The sequence below is a fragment of the Bemisia tabaci genome, chromosome 3 (assembly GCF_918797505.1).
Source record: "Bemisia tabaci chromosome 3, PGI_BMITA_v3".
Classification (NCBI taxonomy): domain Eukaryota; kingdom Metazoa; phylum Arthropoda; class Insecta; order Hemiptera; family Aleyrodidae; genus Bemisia; species Bemisia tabaci.
In genome coordinates this window covers 9,299,871-9,319,298 of record NC_092795.1, presented here as the reverse complement: position 1 = coordinate 9,319,298, position 19,428 = coordinate 9,299,871, and the positions used below count along the sequence as shown (strand labels likewise).

General features: G+C 36.8%; 2 protein-coding genes and 1 non-coding gene across 4 annotated transcripts; 2 read left to right on the top strand and 1 right to left on the bottom strand.

Annotated features, from left to right (window-relative positions):
• Positions 1-285: 285 nt before the first annotated feature.
• On the bottom strand, positions 286-11,216 carry Nop56 (Nop56 ribonucleoprotein). 2 transcript variants are annotated; one of them, XM_019042230.2, is made up of 12 exons: positions 10,982-11,216; positions 9,969-10,173; positions 8,972-9,139; positions 8,229-8,427; positions 7,536-7,723; positions 6,662-6,914; positions 5,298-5,446; positions 4,571-4,707; positions 4,226-4,397; positions 3,398-3,444; positions 2,188-2,344; positions 286-631 (listed from the first exon to the last, which is right to left on the bottom strand). In XM_019042230.2, coding segments are annotated over exons 1-12 (1,680 nt in total). In that variant the 5' UTR covers positions 10,985-11,216; the 3' UTR covers positions 286-629. The 2 variants fall into 2 exon arrangements, with proteins under 2 accessions (XP_018897775.1, XP_018897774.1); XM_019042229.2 differs by having other exon boundaries at positions 2,198-2,344.
• Positions 11,217-11,367: 151 nt separating this feature from the next.
• On the top strand, positions 11,368-18,941 carry RpL30 (ribosomal protein L30). The gene is made up of 3 exons (XM_019042231.2): positions 11,368-11,547; positions 15,905-16,050; positions 18,693-18,941. The coding sequence occupies exons 1-3, from the start codon at positions 11,527-11,529 to the stop codon at positions 18,874-18,876; spliced, it is 351 nt and encodes a 116-aa protein (XP_018897776.1). The 5' UTR covers positions 11,368-11,526; the 3' UTR covers positions 18,877-18,941.
• Positions 14,349-14,423, top strand: LOC140224349 (small nucleolar RNA snR60/Z15/Z230/Z193/J17). The gene has a single exon (XR_011899648.1). It is a non-coding gene; the product is annotated as a small nucleolar RNA snR60/Z15/Z230/Z193/J17 (small nucleolar RNA).
• Positions 18,942-19,428: the final 487 nt, after the last annotated feature.

Below are 19,428 nucleotides of genomic sequence, written 5' to 3'. Positions count from 1 at the left end.
GCGATTAGCTGTAAATAATTTTCCAGTGGAAGTCAGCCGATCAAAATGTCAGTGAATCTGTCATGCTGGATTGTCAGGCCCAATTCTGAACGTTTCACATAGAGTGTACGTGACTTTTCTGAAAATTTGAGATGTTTGTGGCGCAGGCAGAAATCTGACTGAGAGTTTTAGACAGTCAGCACAAAAGGCTGAACATACTCGACAACAATGGTTTCGTAATGCCAGAAAACCTGGTCATTAAAATGAGAAAGTGTGTGTCTCAAGAGAGCAATGAAAACAAAAAAATTATTAGATAAGAAATAAAATATAATTGTACAATTCAACAGTTTCTCTCGAAAAACACAGAAAAGTTACTTCTGAAAAATGCTTGTATGTATGCTTATACATATTATCAATGAAATGGAAAAAAATGAGAAACTGAGGGGGACAAGGGAAGTCTAACTACTAAAAAACTTAATTAAGAACATCATTTCTTTTCATGAGTTCACACTTTTTTCTTCTTCTTCTCACTGATGGTGGATTGAACAAGCTCCAAGTGTTTCATTAATTTTTCCCGTTCGGTCAGTGGTTTTTGTTTGCTGGAATCCGTGTTTGCCAAGTTTTCGATGTATGATTTTGCAACTAGCACATCCTGAAATCATAAGTAATATTATAGAGTTTTCCTTTTTCTATCTGAGGAAAAATTCAGTCCTATTAAAAATAAAATAATTGACATCAACCTTAAAAAAAGTTCTTACACTAGGTGCTAGGTTGTTAAAGTCTCCGGAGAGCTCTCCTGAGTTACCTAAAAACGTGAACAGCTGTTGTTGGACTTAGGAGAAATTACCTGGAGACCTGCTACAACGTCAGTCTCAGAACAGCTCTCCAACTCTCTGATCTCTCGAGGTCAGAGACTAACGGAGAGTGACATTAGCCTTATTTATCTTCACTTTGCGTTTTTTTCTGGTCCTTTGCTCAAGCAACATGAGCAGATTTTGGGCCTGCTGTTCACTTGTTGTTATGAAAGTTTTGAAAATTGAGAAATATGGAAGATTTTGCTGACTTCATGTATTCAAAATCAAATGTAAACAAATCCAGCAAACGAGGACAACGCGGATGGCTGACGTCAGTCACCGGGTAATCCTCCGAGCCCTAGAGTAGACAATCCTCTGGAGAGTTCAGCAACATACCTTAAATTTGTGACACATTACGCGAAAACAGCTCATGTCCATTTTCCCTATCTTGAAGGTTTTTTTGAGTTGATAATACTTTTCAAGGTTGGATACAACCATGAAAGTGGTATAAAGACTCATCTTAGGATTACCTTTATCATGAAAAGAATCTTTACGCTTCATTACATCAACCTTTGAAAAGTAATGTTAAAACAAAAAAACTCAAAGCTGGAAAAGCCAGGACAATAGAGGTTGTAGCATGATGCAACTTATTTGAGTTGGTAATTTCACCTAATCGAAGAAAAAGTAATCAATAGTTTGTCAGGAGGTTGAACAAGGTATTTTCATTCCTGCAACTTGTGAGTAAATTCTTCTTTCACTTTCCCCAAAATTGGGCTTGACCTGCACTACCGCGCTGAGAACGCTGTATGAACATTCAAATGTTGCCAAATTTCCTACCAAAAAATAATTATTTTGAAACAAAGGCATAAATATTTTTCCTTAAAGAAACTTCAGATCAAATTACCAACAAACTTCTCTGAAAAATTGGGAGAAAATTGTGCATAAATTTTCTCAAAAATTCGTGATTTGTGTAGGGAAATTTGGCAACACCTGAAAGCTAATTTGCCGTTTTTCCTAAGCAATGCAGTGCAGGATGATTATTGAAAGATAAGGGCAGTTGGATGAGAGAGTTCCATTTGGTCGCCTATCCAGCGATGCGTCAAAACTTTTACTGGACAATCAATGCAAATGATGGAAAATTCACTTGGTTACTTTAAATTTGTCAACATTCATGTCAGGAGAGGTTTTTAATTACGGGTTACAGTGCACAGATGCTTACACCAGACATAGATAAAGCGAAATTAAACGAACTTCAAATCTCTTTGCGATCCAAATGGTGGCCCTATAATAGTGATGATAAAAGCAGATGTAAAAAAACAGCATCAAAGTTTCCTGTGGATTTGTAAAAGTAACCTAGACATTTCTTCTCCTTTACTTTCAGGAATAACAAGTTCAGAAGCAAAAAATATCTTACAGCTCATTACATCTTCAAGGCCTGCACTCTTCTTCTTCTTCTTTTTCTTCTTCGGGGATGCAGCCTCAACAACTTCATTTTCTTCATTCTCTTCTACAGCAACTGATCCTTGCTTATTCTTTTTCTTCTTCTTCTTGGCAGGGCTACTAGCTTCCTCCTGAAATTGAATGACAGACAGTGAGTTATAGATGAAACAATCAAACTAGGAGATAGCTTTATTAATTTCTTGTAAGATCAAAGCAGTTCTTAAAAAAAAAAAAAAAAAAAAAAATTAAAAAAATAAAAAAAATCAACTGACTGCATGATTAAAAATCAACCACAAGATTGCTTCAAATCTAAGCTGCACTTTATCTCGTATTCCTCCAGTTAAAAATCCGGTAAAAAAAAAAAGGAGTTTTTTCTTCTTCAAGATTTTCTTTGTAGCTGAATATCATGATGTGGCTTACAAAAGAAATTTAAATTCATTTAAGTTTAACACAGAACTAATATAATGGAATGGCTGTGTTGTGGTCCTAGTCATTGTTTACTGCAGCGACACAGAATAGTAGCTGAGCAAAAGAAAACAGATAAGGAATGGAGTTGACTAGGACAGGTAAAGCAACAGTTAGCAGCTAAACGGGAGTGTTCACTGTGTAGGCTACATAGCATCGCTAAATTTGAAGGAATAAAATTTAATTACTGTTTAGTGCCTCTTTTAACATGTTCTGTTTTAGCAAAAAACTCCAAATAAGGACAATTCTGGCTGGTCTGTTGAAAATCGTTAAACGAAGGTTTTTCTGTGATAGTTTTTTAAAATGAACAAATCAAAACCTGTAGCTAAATTATCCGCAAATACTAATTATCAGATACAAACTATCTTCTTCAATAGTTAACAGTGCCCAATAGAGTTAGTGTTCAGTACCTTTGCATATCTTCCTTTTGAATATTTTCATAATTCCCAAATCCACCACTTAGGTCATGGAACTTAAATAAACAAAAGACGCCCAATAAGGTTTGATGATGGTGTACTATAAAAATGGCCCTAAGTACTGGAGGATGGCTGAGTTTTCCATCAATTTTGAGGCTCAAGGTGGCTCTCTGGCAGGCCTGTCTTTTTATCATTTTCATAGTACATCAGCACTTCAGGTGGATAGTCCTTAAGAGATAACAAAAAGGTGATATGAGGTAAATAAAGGTAAAAAAGGTGATAAGGATAATACAATTATCTTACCCCATTTGTCATTTCTTCGTCATTTTGCATAAAGTTAACACTTTCATCTGTAAAGAATAATAGAAAATAAACATGAAAAATCTACTTTAAATAAATTTGGAGATTTTGGAGAACTAGTCTAAATCGATCAATGGAAAAAAGAAGAGAATTCAAACCCATTACATCTGTGTGGATTGATTCAAAATTACGTCAATCAATCTGGATTAGTTTGCACTCGTCTCAGGAATCCTTCTTCATTCAGATAAATCCAAATTCAGTTTAATTTATCTAAATACGTTTTTTCTATTTATCTTATTAACGGCTGATTATTCCAAAAACATTTTGATTTAACTTGATTTACTGAGACTTTCACTGGTTTGGTTTGATTATCGCTGTTGCATCCCGATTTAATTCTGTTTTAACCTGATTCTTTAGGATGTACAACTCTGATTTAAGCTTTAGTGTATCCTGATGGGGCCTAAGAGTACCCATGTATTCACATACAGACAGATTAATTCAGATTTGGAAGATCCTTTAAGTTTCCTCTTAAGAACAGTTCTGTAAGCTTGTCATTTCCCACTGAAAGAAGAGATAAAGGTTATCAAGACAGTTCCAGCATCAAAGAAAAAAAGTTCAAGCTCAGTGACATATAAAGGAGAAATAAAAATGAATTGGTGATATTATTCAACCTTTGCTGTTCATAATCAGTTTAACTCAGTGTCAATTTAGGCTGACAGTGCTTGACTTAATTTTAAGGAAATGATCTACAATACTCAAAAAACAATTCAAATTAAAAATTTGCGAAGTGGTATTACACTGGAAAGAGTTAAAGAAAAAAGACACACTGACCTGCGGTTCCATTCATTTCTCCCTTCTTCTTCTTTTTCTTCTTTTTGGGTGGCTCAGCAGTTTCTTCATCGTTATTTGTTCCATTCGTTTCGACAGCTTCAACCACTTGTTCTGATTTTCGTTTTTTGTCTTTTTTCTTCTTCTTTTTTGGGGTTTCGGATTCTTGATTCTCCTGAAAAACATGAAGAAACAAATATTCAAGGATAAGATTTCATTGATAGAAGTTCAAAATTATTTTTTTTTTATTATTGAAATGCTACCTGTGAAAAGTTACTTTTTATATTTTCATCTTCTATTTTTAGCACCAGTAAAATTTTGTATTTTACATGATAGTTTCATACTTACTTGGAAAGTTTTAAATTCTTCGACAGCTTCTTTCATAACATCAACATTTTTAGGCGGCTTTTCACCAGTCTCGTAAAATTTGAGTCGGTCTTCCACTTGCTGCTTGAGTTTTTCTCCGAATATGTTGGAAGGTGTATCTAAGAGCAGAAGTGTAAAAAATATACAGATTAATCCCAATATATTCAGACAAAAATAGAGGGTTCTTTTATTTAAAAAATGTGCTTGGTCTCTTTGTAACTTATGAATCAGCCTGATAAAGGTGGCTGTGCGTATGACTGTGATCCATAAAATAATTCATACTTAAAGAAAATGCTCCTGACAGCGCAAATACCTGTCAACATCTTTTTGATGATTCTGTCAACTTTGATAGCCTGAATGACAAATAGTCCATTAGTTTTTCTTTTTCGAATTTGCTCCAAATACTTCTTGAATCCTTGAATGCTAAGCTGCGATTGATACCTTGGCAGTTTGATTACTTTACCACCAAGCTGGATTCAAAACGAGTATTGAAACTTTTGCCACACCTCTAGAGAGCCCGATTGCACTGTTGTCAGCCCGAATCGTAGATGCTTGCTTGCTTTTTCTGATTTACACTGATCTAGCTGTTTGCGCAAAATTTTACACAAAAGCGCACTAATAAGGAGCCAACAGAAGGTGTTTCCAGAGTAAAAATTTCAAGAAGAAAAAGGTAGGATTTTAGGCAATCTGATTAAGATAAAAATATTACCAGAAAAGGAATCCAATCGTGATGCAATAGCACACTTGTTGGCCAAGAATCTTGAGATCCTTCCTTTATTAGCTGTCCCAGCACGTCCAATAAATGATGAATGGAAAAGTAAACCATACTTAGGCGTGTTACTTTTAGTCTTCAATGCTCTGAAAAGAAAAAAGAAGTAAATGAGAGGGAGATTTAAAAATACAGATATTGAGAAGTTTACGATCAAAATTATTTGATTAATCTCAATCCTCACTGTATTTGCTTACAAGTATCATACGCCTCCTTTAAGCCTTGAGTTGAACTGATTTACAGTGAAGCCCGTATATAACGAACTCGCTTTCAATGAAATTCCGGATATAACTAAGTTTTTCTGAAAATCAAGAACTCTGTTATAAACGGACTCCACTGTAATTGATTTGTGCCGATCCTTGAAAAGAATGTCCCTGTAATTAACAATTACTTTGAAGATGAGTATTTTTGTTCATTAGAACACTCAATCAAAACATGCTACATGCTACAAGTGAGCTCAATCTGAAAACAATAGATGAGGGGCCATTCCATCGGTTGGTGGAAACTGTCCATGTCTAGGTCTAACAAGAGGACATTCAATTGAACTGATATACATCTAAACCCTGAGAGAAATTAGAGATCTTAGCTGGAGGTAATTGAGAACAATCACGACTAATTTCATAGTGACTCTACTATGAACATTTCTATAAACTTAAAACATACAGTTCGTAAAAATAGACTCTAGGTCTGCAGAAATTAAAGAGGGCCGCAACCTTAAAAACAAGTTTGGCTAAATCGACGAAGAAAAGTGTGCAATGAACAATGCCGAAATCCGTTTGCGAATATCTACATTCATTGAGCAGCTATCGCGAAAAAACAGCTGAGCGCGTGATGTCATGAGCTCTGACTCGCACTTCGCAGTCGGTACTCTGCATTCTGTCTCCGGTTTCAAGTGGCCGACGCCTGTTCACAACAAGTTATTAGTTCGACCTGATCTCGCTCGTTCCTGGCCGACTCTTTCATCTTTGCTTGGGTGTGACAAATAAGATGTCCTTGCGGCGCCAGACTTTGAGTTGTGTGCATGTGAACCGCAGTCGCACCGGGAGCGCATGACGTCACCAGCCAGAGTTACAATCTTTCATATCTCTGCCAATTATGTGAATTTTTCATTCAGGACAGAGCCATTTTGCTTCTTACACCTCCCTGCTTCAATTTTTAATACTATCTGATTTTCGATTTTAGGGTTGCCATCCCCTTAAACAATGATTTGTTGTTCCGTTTTTGCCGTTTCTGTGTTGGTATTAGGTTAAACAGATGTCTTTTGAGATGAGTGGCTAATCTGAGTGAGAGAAACTTGGACAAACCTGAAGAGAGCTTTTTCAGCACCAAGAATTTGAACTGTTGAAGCAGGGTACTTGGCAAGATTGGTCAAGGAACCTGCATGAGAAATCAGACGAGCACCGACTTGTTCACCGATTAGTGTGCTCAGATTAGGTGCAATATTGGACATTTTGTTGTTGAGGTAAGTGTGAAGGTTCTTCCGGTAGTCAGAAAGTGCTGTTACTCGGCTTGCAAAAGTTTCAATATTTATAAGATCTACAGGCGAGATATCCATACCTGCAAGAAAAAAAGGGAATTAAAATTGATGAAAATAATGAGAATGGAATTATTTAAAATCGTTGACAGAGGAAACTTATTGCAGATTGTGAAGAGTGGAAACAGAAGGGACAAATATCCTGCATAAATATTGATTTGTGAGTTAAATGGATACATAAAAGGAATCTCAACAATTTTGAATTTGTCATGTGGCTTACCAACTGTTGTAGGATTCATCCAATTTAACTAAATTTTGTACAATTATTGGATGATTTTTTGTTTGACGGTTAAATGGTTTCGCTTACTTAGTGGTTAGCACACTTGACTCTAGTTAAATTGGTTCCAGGTTCAAATACTGAAGTGACAACAAATTTTTACAGGGTGGACAAGTGAAACAGCAGAACCACTCAGCCTTAATCTGAGAAAATTGAAAGTGTGGAGAATGTGCTTGTCCCGGCACTTAACAGGACTCAGCCCAATTTGCTTGGCTTGAAGAAACACATAAATATAAATTCTGTGCAATTATCACCTAATTGCCTCACATTAAATTTGACTTACAGAGGTATCTTGACGCATGAAGATCAGGAGTTTTATAAAAAAATATCCACTAAATTTGACAAGGAAAGTGTAAATGTTAAGTACCCATTGAATGCCTAGCAGCTTCTAAGATGGCTTGCGCTTTCCCTGAGTCCATGACTATTTCTTCAAGTTCTGGAAGTTTCTCCTCCGTCAACTCTTTACGGTTTTTGATGAACTTTGTGACACGAGCATAAAGGTAGTTGTCTGGCACTATCTTGATGAGTTCTGGGAAATGGTAGGAGTACCATTCTCTGAAAATTATCCAAGGTTGATAAGTAATGACTTAGAATAAAAGGAGAATAAATAAAGCGACACAATATGTGCTAAGGCACATATATATCTATGTCAAATGTAGATGAAGGTCATGATACTGAAGATATGAAGATAGCATAAATAAATTCCGTTATCAAAACATTTCTTATATAAAACTAGCACGGCAACAACTTACTTTGCTTTGCTGTGGTGGGTGCTAAAATGAAAGGTAAGTTGATTTGAAGAGACAGCTGCACAGATAGTCATTTTAGGCAAAGTTTGACCTAGGTTATGAGAACTCATGCGGTGCTCTGAAGTATTTCATTTCATACACAAATCAAATAGAACTATGAGCGGCTGCAATCTTTTTTGACAGACAGCTTTCATTGCGATCGTAAACAGACTTTGCCTGGGAATGGCTACTTACCGCTTCTCATAGAATGACTTAAAAATAATTAAATTATATACTTCTAAAGAGGGAGATAAAAGAAAAAAACAGCATACCTTATCCTCATGGCGAAAGTATTGATGTCTTTGTCCAACTGATCTAACAATGCAATACTTTGGATAATCATGTTATCTACTCGATTAACATTGAACTTAACCTTGGCTCTGGAATAACTATGACCCAAACCTAGCTGAGCAACGCCAGATGTTTGATCCGTGAAACCTTTCACTAATTTCGGAAAATGCAAACGGATTCCTAAAAGAGAGAAGATAATTACGATTTAAATTGTGGTACATACAGTGAAAATGTTAGATATTAAGCCAGTATCTTACGATTAATTCAGCTGAAAAACACCTTTCCTGTCAAAATAACCCTACACACATTTGAGTGCAATAGCATTGCCAAGAAGTCCTTACTGTATTCAAATATCAGTCCATTGTGCATTCTAAGACCTATACACAGCACTTTGTAGAAGATTAGGGTCAAGGAACTGCGCCAAAATTACATACTACCTTTCAATTTGATTTACGAAATATCATAACTTCCTGGACAAAGAATATTTTTTTCATTTTATAACTGTGCATTAATAATAAAATTTACATGATTTGTAAAAGAAATCTTCTGTGTGGAATATCATACAACAGATTACATCTTTGAATAATAACAGGGTATTGTTGTTGAATTCAATTATTGGGAGAATTACTTCAAGAGTGAAACATACTTAGAAGCTTGCAAATTGAATGGCATAAAAAAAAGGAAAACAGGAAAAAATGTTGATTCAAATGCTAGAACTCCTTACCTCTCAAAATTTCTGGGACAGCGCCAGTTACTGAGCAAGTAATGTTAGTTGCTTCAGTGATAGCAGCACCTAGCTTGGCATCACTGACTCCAAGGTTTACTTTCGGCCTCTTACTTGCCTTTGGAAACTGAAATTCTAGGAAAGTTTGCAAATCTTCGGGAAGGACACCTGGAAAAGAGAGGGAATCATGAAAATTGAAGACCACAAACATAAAAATTAAGGACTGTAGAGCAAAAAATGGTAATTTTCATCATGCAAAAACGATTAGAATGCATTTTCCACCACTTTAAAATGTAATACCATTGTATCATGCTTCTTCGGAGTTATGGGTTTATTTCTAGGATTACATGTGTACAATTTTGTTCAAGTCTTAGCCACATTAACAATTCCGTTTCAAAATATCTATTCCTGGGAAGTTTCCAACACACCGAAGTTTAAAGGAGTGTATGGATTTTCATGATTCTTCTCAGATTAGAGCTATCATGAGCCTTACGTATAGATGTGCTCTCTTTCTTGACACTGATTAGGTAACTATCAGGGTTTGGAGGAAAATGTTTTAAAATTATTTCAGCTTTTCCAAACAATTTTTTTCTGTGTAATTTTTTGCCAATCTTTTATTAGTCAGAAAGACAAGGGGCTGCATAGAGTACATAGAATCGTAATGTAAATGGGAGAGCTGGCGCCATATTCTGCTCGGCGAGTTCCGAGCCCGGTGTGCGCCGAGTTCGGGTCACTTTTTCGATACAAGTTCGATCCAAAATGGCGGTGCGGAATACGTGGTGATCCCTATCTTCTTTGTTTACATCGGATAGCCGGGTACCCGTGTATCGCAAACAATCGATTATGTATCGAAAAAGTGGCCCGGCGTCATACAGGAGTCTCGGAATTCGGGACCTGGAAAATGCTTAGAAGTGGCGCCAGCTCACCCACTTACATTACGACTCTATGTACTCTATGCTCAAGTGACATGTATAAATAATACAACAAGCAGACTCACCTTCAGAGATGCTATTAATGTTTGAGAGGGCTGTCACAGCAGTTTTGAAGGGAGAGAAAGTGACAAGTGAGACGATTTGATTGAACCGACTGAGATCCGTTACCGATTCTTCAACTTGAGGTAGCAATGCTCCAATTTCTTCAAACTCCTTGATTTTGAATAAGCCATAACCGGCAGCATGTTCAAATAGAACATACTTGAGAGACTGCAAAGAGAAAAAGAGGGTTACAAAAGCATACTGAGGAGATTATAGCAGTGAAAAATGCTAGATCATCTCGGTTTTTCTAAATTTTCTTTAGCAAATGATAGATCATCAGGGTTTTCCTGAATTTTCTCTTTGTTTATGAATGGGACATGTGTTTTGTTATGGGTCAAAATTCAGTAGGTAAAAAAAGAAGTGTTACGCTCGACTATCGGAAAATATTAAGAACTCATTTTAGGTGGATACGAAATCTGCCAACCTCCCATTAGATAGTTCACGACACAGGAAAATGGCCATGTCGCTCAATATCCTTGAACTGAAGGCGTTCATTTATTACTCCATTTCATTCTGAGAAATGAGAGACTGCAGGAGGCCCATAAATTTTTTTTAAAAATTTGCAAATAATGAGAAAATAAAATGTAGGTTCCACTGGGGTGAAAAAATAAAAGGAGTGTAGTATCAACCAACAACGTTGGCATGGTTGGCTAATCACAGAGCTCCGCATACAATATGTTAATCTTATCATTATATTAGGAGATGACAAAATGACAACTGACATTAGGTGTGAGGTATATTTGAAGAGTATCCTAGGATATCTGAAAATTGAGACCCCGCACACTGCCACTTCGCAGTTCATGATGGTTCTTACGATCATTTTCACAAAAACACTCTCGGACCAAAATCTAACTGTGCAGGTTCCGGGTAAAGAAATTACGTTCAGTTCGATTGAGAATAAAAGTGAGCAGGAGTAAAGCAGTAAATGAGTAAAGAAGATTTCAATAAATGCTATTCGTAAGAAATGGGCTCTTACCATGATTAACGACCACGTGAATGCCTATTTCGTGCACATGGGGGATCACTTGAACCTAATATCAGAATCTGTCCAGGGAGTTCACAGCGGACACTGCGGGCAATCTTTATAAATTTAAGGCTATTTAATCAAATTTTAATTATTTTTACTTCGGAATATTGAATGAAAATAAGAAAATAACAATTACAAACATCGCCTCGCAATTACTTCACGAGGCAAACAACACATACACATTGTTGTCAAACCGTACATCATGGAGGAGCTTCTGCGTCTTTAGGAGTGATAGTAGCATCTGCCAAATATCGCACCACGTTCTTACAATTAGAAGGGTACCGAAATTTAGTTGTAAGTACCCCTTTTTAGACGTAATCAAAATGGCGTCTGATTTATGAATCGCAATCTCTCTTCTGGTCTACTCCATGCGCACAGCACGTCCGCCTTGTTGATTTTTGGCAGCCATTAGAATTGGTGAAGTAACGTCGGCCTGTGGCACGTGTCCACTTAAACTTTTAGTTTAATTTTTCCAGCTTAATCTCATATTCGTCATGGCTCCCATCAAGAAACAGGTAAAATTCGTTTGATTGCTTACACAAAATTGTCTCTCGCTTCCATTCTAGGGTGAATTTCAAGCCCGAATGAGATGACGTCCTCGTGTACACCGCCGCAACTATCTAGTCTAATATCCTGCATTTTCACTTCTCCTGTAGTTTCTTACAACCATTTGGTGGTCTCAAGTCATTCTACCAGCACTATGAAATCCTTTTATTACACCCTTACACTTTCGGGATTTCGGTCTCGCACCTGAACCACCTCATGCCCACAGCCTGAGGTTATAGGCCTTTACGTGCATGCTACATACTGGTAAGCCTGATTAGTGAAAATGAATAGAATTTACGATATATGTCTTATCCAAATACAGCTGCGTTGTCGAAGTCAACTGTTGAGGAGCGTTGGGCAATGGAATTACCCGATGCCCAACGCTCGGCGTTGTTCGACTTCCGTTGGGATTGCCCGATGTCCTGGACTGTTTACCAACGGAAGTCAACAAGTCATCGGTCTCAGGAGGTAGTTGAGAGCGTTGAGCTAACCTCTAAAATGATATTGTGCACGCGGTGTCACATTCAAACCATTGACGTATAATACAATCTAGACCGCGCATTGGGCCCGACTTTAGGCGGGGAAGGTAAGACAGCTAGGGGGTAAAGACGCGCCTTCAGCCTAGTTGATACCGCCGGATATACGAGCTAAGTGTACCCGTATCAGGCAACGGCATGGCAAGACTGGCATTTCCACGAATTCACCATTGTCTCGCCGGTACACTTGCTGTGTGTTGCTGGTTTGCCTATCGTCTCGATTGAATTTTCGTAATGCGCGGTCTTGATTGTATTATACGTCAATGTTCAAAACACAACAATTTTTAGTCAACAGAGACGACCAACAACGCGTTTTCCAACGGGTAAGTCAACTGTCACGTGATATCCGTTAGCGTTGAGAAGCCCAACGCAAACGGAAAGTTGACTTCGACAACGCACCTTACCCCTCCGTTTACCAGAGTTCCCCAAGGTAAATTCTGCAATATCTCACCACCCCTGGCTTACGAAAATCTTTTCCTCTACATTCATGCCCTGAGATTGCTGCTGTTTTCTCATCGATCTTATCTCATTGTGCCGTGGTCAAATGTCCCTTTAACCTAAGTCAATCCCCCCTTAGTTTTCACCTTGCACTATTAATTAATAAATCTAAATTTTGAGAAACGGAGCACGTTTACCTGGGGGCTCTTTGAAAGTCGCGTGTCGTTTTAGGAGTGAGGGGTTAAGGAGAGTGCAAAGCCATGCTGTTTCATTGTATGAAACAACATGGTCGAAAGCTTATAGTCCATGCGGAGTAAGCTTACGCACCTTTAAACTGTGACAGAAATTCTGCCGTATTGCTCCTTACATTTACCTCACTTGCCAAAGTTACGTCAAACGATCTTCTGTTGCAGTCGAAAAGTGCATAAACTTATTCAGTGTGGACTTTTAAAGTTAGGGACCTACGTGAGAAGTGTGTCATGAAGGAAGAGGAGTGACCGAAAAGTTTTATATGTAGAATTATGTAGTCAATGATCGGCCCTTAAGCTAACTCTTGAGGCTGTCTTTTACTCCCATAGTGTTGGAACAGGATGAATCTCTTCCAGCCATATTACTTTCTTACTGTGGTTTGCTGGCTCCATTTGTTTTTAACTGGAAATTTCTATCTCTTCTTTTTTGTCTTGTATTACAACGCCTCAAATAATTATGACAAGATGCAAGCGTATTGTCTCATTTTTTTCCCTATCAGGAATTCATTTAATCATTTCCAGCAGATAGCATGTTTCACATTCCCTCCCTTGTATTGAAGATATGATGATGATCACGGAGTGCAGATGACCCAGCGCAAGATGTTATCAAATCACCAAGAACAAATCGGTGGATGCAAAGTGGCTGGGCTAACCATTTCTAGTGAATTTTTTTCAACCGGAACTTTTCCACTTTGTCTCTGTTGTGAAAAGTGAGCTGAAAATGGGAAGTCTCAAGTTCCCAACTGCATTTTTCATCATATGTTCACAGTGTTCTGATGGACTCTTAGCCCTGGTGTTTGATTAAAATTCGTCCGACTGATGTATCTTCTACTACAAATATTTTTTTTCCTATTATGACTCCAATAATTCTATTAATTGACATTGAATGAAGATCCTGAAACTCGCACCAAATCCTTATGTCTGGAATCTCCGCTTATGCCCCCTTTTTTTTTTGAATCTGCTCCTGAGATTTTCGGGAGTGGGGATACAATGTGATTATCGAGAGTTCACATATAATACTATTTATTCATAATTATTGAGTCCATATCCTAACTTCAGCCTCTCTCAATTACTCTTTGATTACAACATATTGAAATACATGATTTTAGTTCATGGAGATATCATGATGAATACATAGTTCACATGACATATTGTTTGATTAATATGTTCGCCCCTAGCTGAAATATCTCCAATTATTGCTTACTATTTTCCATCACCTGTAGCAAATTTTTTTTCAACAGCTTTCATGCTTTGTGAAGATGTCATGATGATCACATGGTTCACATGACAAATTAGATGATTTATATGTTCGCCCCTAGCTGAAACATTTCCACATACTCGCAAACCTTTGTTTCTTTCATCTGACTATCACTCACTACATATTATAATACATGATTGCAGTTTTGGGAGATATTATGATGAATACATAGTTCACATGACATATTGTTTGATTAATATGTTCGCCCCTAGCTGAAATATCTCCCACTAAGGTTTTCAAATACCTCTGCAGCAAAACGTTTATTGGTAGTTTTTATAGACTTTGAGGTGTAGATGTCATGATGATTACATAGTTCACATGACATATTGTTTGATTAATATGTTCGCCCCTAGCTGAGACATCTCTATATCTCAACCTCTGCTTCTCTCATCTGCTCCTTCCTTGCAAAATATTCTGAAACATGATCATAACCCATGGAGATAACATGATGAATACATAGTTCACATGACATATTGTTTGATTAATATGTTCGCCCCTAACTGAGACATCTCCATATCTCAACCTCTGCTTCTCTCATCTGCTCCTTCCATGCAAACTATTCTGAAACATGATCATAACTCATGGAGATAACATGATGAATACATAGTTCACATGACATATTGTTTGATTAATATGTTCGCCCCTAACTGAGACATCTCCATATCTCAACCTCTGCTTCTCTCATCTGCTCCTTCCATGCAAAATATTCTGAAACATGATCATAACTCATGGAGATAACATGATGAATACATAGTTCACATGACATATTGTTTGATTAATATGTTCGCCCCTAGCTGAGACATCTCCATATCCCAACTTTGGCTCTTCTCTTCTGCTCTTACCCCCAAAATGTTTGAATGGATAATTTTAGTTCATGGAGACGTAAATATGATGAAAACATAGATCACATGACATATTGTTTGATTAATATGTTCGCCCCTAGCTGAAGTAACTCCAGATCCTAACTTCCGAATCTCTCATTCGTTCCTAAAGTTGAAAATATTCTAATACCTGATTTTAGTATGTGGAGCTATTATGATGAATACATAGTTCACATGACATATTGTTTGATTAATATGTTCGCCCCTAGCTGAAATAACTCCAGATCCTAATTTCTGAATCTCTCATTTGTTCCTAACGTTGAAAATATTCTAATACATAATTTTAGTCTATGGAGATATGGTGAATACATAGTTCACATGACATATTGCTTGATTAACATGTTCGCCCCTAGCTGAAATTACTCCAGATCCTAATTTTTGAAGCTCTCATTCGTTCCTAACGTTGAAAATATTCTAATACTTAATTTTAATCTATGGAGATATGATGAATACATAGTTCACATGACATATTGCTTGATTAATATGTTCGCCCCTAGCTGAAATTACTCCAAATCCCAGTTTCTGATTTTGTCAATTGTTCCGAACTTGGGAAACATTGTAGCACATGATTTTAGTCCATGGAGATATTATGATGAATACATAGTTCACATGACCTATTGTTTGATTAATATGTTCGCCCCTAGCTGAAATAACTCCAAATTCTAAATTCTGATTCTGTCATTTGATCCTAACTTAGGAAATATTCTAATTTATGATTTTAGTTCATGGAGATATCATGATGAATACATAGATCACATGACATATTGCTTGATTAATATGTTCGCCCCTAGCTGAAGTATCTTCAATTACTTAATGTTTTCTGTTATCTGTTCAGCGAAACTTGGCGGTTGTACAGGATTGTGCATTTGCTAAAGCATTTACCTAAAAGATAGGTTTTATTGTTTGGTTTATTCCCTGTTCAAAATTTGTATCCCACTAACACTTAACTTTTTTCTCTTTTTCAGAAAAAAGCCCTAGAGTCCATCAACACCAGGCTGGCTCTCGTCATCAAGTCAGGGAAATACTACCTAGGGTACAAACAGACCCTAAAAACCCTCCGACAAGGGAAAGCTAAATTAGTCATTTTAGCCAACAACACTCCTGCTTTAAGGTGAGACTGAGAAGTAGAACTCAAAAAAGTTTTTATTGCAATCCGTATGAAGCGGATTTTTGTCCCCCTGAGTTCTATGGAGTAGTCTCAAAGACCCCAGGTCCAGTTCTCTCTGGACTAGCTCTGAATTCTGCCTCCCAATTTTTACTAAAATGCGATTTTACAAAATTGGTGGTAAGAATGAAATTGTCTTCCTCACTCTAGTTTCAATTTTTTGCTCTCTTATCTAATGAGTCAGTTAGGTCATTTTTCATTGTACCATCCCAAAGTATTGGATGATCTGTCCTTGCAGTTATGTTTCCAAATTTTTTCATTACTGCAATGGGAGGACAAAAACAAAACAAAATTAGGACAGTTGTCCAAAGAGATTAGACAGGGTGTCTGCAGGTCTGGAAAACTGGGAAAAATCAGGGAATTTGATCACTGTCTGGAAAACCGGGAAAAGTCAGGGAATTCGATCGAAAACCGGTGAAAGTCAGGGAATTTTCGCAATTCGAACATTTCGCGGCTATTTTTGCTCGTCACTGCCGAATTGGCCGAGTAGCTCGCTTGCGTGGCTGATAATGTACACTGCTCTGTTCAACCAGTTTGCAACACGGCCGCTATGTACACTAATATGTGTTCCCTAACTTTAAAGATCGAATCGATCTGCCCTATTTAATTTATCTACTTAATTCAAGACCAATCCACACAGGTCAGTCATTGCGCACTTTGAAATCCACTGCTAACTCGCAGCACTCATTGTGACTACTATTGAGTGCACCCATAATACATTGTATGCACTCAATACTACGTCACTGCGCATAGAGTACCAAAATTCGTCCTCGGAATGACTGACCTGTGTGGATTGGTCTTGCTTAATTCATGCCAAATGGCAAGATAGACTAAATGGACTTGAATGAAGTTAACTTGCTAACAGCAGAAAATTACAGTAAATAATGATAGGAAACTAAGTGCCCCAGTTTTGAGCAGATGGTTAATCAATTTTTTCAATAAGTTAGGAAATTTAATGAAAGTGCTAGAATTTTAGTTTTTCTTTAACTGAGTAAAGAAATATTTAATGTCAACCGCATTTTGCATGAAATTTTTCTGGTTCTTAAATCAACATGTTCACAACTGGTGCATCCACCTTGTAGAAATATTATTGGTAGATTATATTCTAACAAGCCAACGCTTGTTGAGTATAAGACAAATTCAATACCAACAAAAGGTTCTGGAATCCATTGAATTAATTGACCTAAAAAAAAAAAAAAAAAAAAAAAAAAAAATCCCGAATCAAGCAAATTTATCTAAAATCGAGAAGAGACTCGTATTTCCTCTTGATTATAGCAAAATCTACCTGAGTTAGGCACATTTACAACTCTTGTTTTATCTTTTAAGGAAAAGAAACTTGTATTTTCAGGGCACTAAGTAATATGCCAATATTTATGGAACCACCAGGGTGAACTATAGTTTGAATTTTCAAAAGTATACGGGGCATTATGTCACAAAGAGAGCGTAGTAGAGCTTAATTTATTTTGAAGGTGAATTTTAGTTTGAGTATACCATTTTGGAATTAGCTTTATTTTGAGTATTTAGGATCTCGTTCCTTTCAAAAGTATTACTCAACTCCTCCCAACGCCATGGTAATTCAGAATATGACTTTACGGGGTCATTCCTAAGGATAGTTTTTTTTTAATATTTTCTAACTAGTTCATCGTATGGCTAAACCCAGAAAGTCAGGGAATTTTGTTATTTTTTGTCATGGAAAACCTGGAATTGTCAGGGAATTTCCTTTTGAAAATCGTGTAGACACCCTGTTAGAGTTTGATGCACATCGTTCACAAACATTCATGTTGCAGCCGAACAGCACTCTCTTGGAAAGTTTGAAGAAAATAATTTTTTAATAGGGTACCGAGCAAGTATTTTTGTAATGAGTTTGAAGAAAATTTTGAATTGAAGGAAGGGACTAAGGGAGTGAGGCGAAAATGGATCTTATGCTTAATACTAAGCAATTTGGTCTTGGCTAAATTTCAATTTTATATTCATATAATGTTCCTTACCACCTTCCAAACACAATGAGCTTCTAAAATTAATCTTTCTTTCACAAAAGACTCAAACTAAAAGTCAAATTGTCTAAGAGTTCAAAGAAATGTCTTGAAACTATGTAGCTCTCTCAAAGCTCCGTTGAATGAACCATTTGAGCCTCAAAATCTTTGTTCATCGATTTTTCTCTGCTCTTGGTAAATGTCAAGCTTCCTCTTAAAATCATTCATATTTGCTCTGAAGCAATGAGTATCTTGACCTTCTCTCTTACAAAATCGGCTCTAAGGTCAGGATTAAGTCTGGAAAAAGTCAGGGTAAGGTCAGCAACTTGCTTCTGTAATTCTATAGAAACCCTAAATAGAAAATTTTATGAATTGAGGTATCTTTATTATGTTACCGATACTTAAAAGCACATTACTTAAAGTGAGGGCACCAAAAATGCCTCATTTCATGGCTTATATGAGACAACTTTCAGAAATGATGACCTCTTTTGGTCATCCTCTGAAATAGGTGAAAATTTTGCTGAGAAGTGGGGCATTTTCTCCGTAATCAACAAAAATCTTAGTTGTAGAACACCTTATACTTATCTATCTACTTATTTACTCTTCTTTTTCCAGGAAATCCGAAGTTGAATACTATGCAATGTTAGCCAAAACAGGTGTTCACCACTACAACGGCAACAACATTGAATTAGGTACAGCTTGTGGTAAATACTTCCGAGTTTGCACCCTTTCGATCACAGACCCCGGAGACTCTGATATCATCAGGACAGTGCCCACAGATGGCGGCGTTGCCAGCTAAATGTTATCTTGATGTATATTCTAGGTTAAGGTGAAATGTTTTAATAAAAAAGATTTTTCCAATAACTTAGATCTGTTCCTCTTTTCCTGCTTTATGTGGCATAACAGAAGTGGCCACTTCTTGATCCCCTTTGTTATTAAGCTCTGTTTTCCAATGTGGAAATATCTCATTTATGTTTCAAGAAAATCCAAGCTGTATTTTGAGCGTGAAACGGCCATCAAGGAAAGATAAAGAACTCTATAGCGGCCCAAGAAAACCGGATTTTTTGAAACCGGGACCTCAGAGTGAATAGAATTTTCTGCCCTAGTAGCATTGAATGGCTATGGTTAAAATCAAGTTAAAAAACTCATGAAAACTGATTAGATAGACTGATTCAGTGAAAGTTCAGGAACCCCTGTTTGTTCTCTTTCCCACAAAAATGTCACTTTGCCTAAAAGTTTTTCACAATTTTGATATAGTAAATTTTCCATAAAATTTTAGTAATATATGTCGATTATTTTGCACTTAGTTTTGTGTTTAGCATTTAGAAGCATTGGAAATCTCATCTGCCCT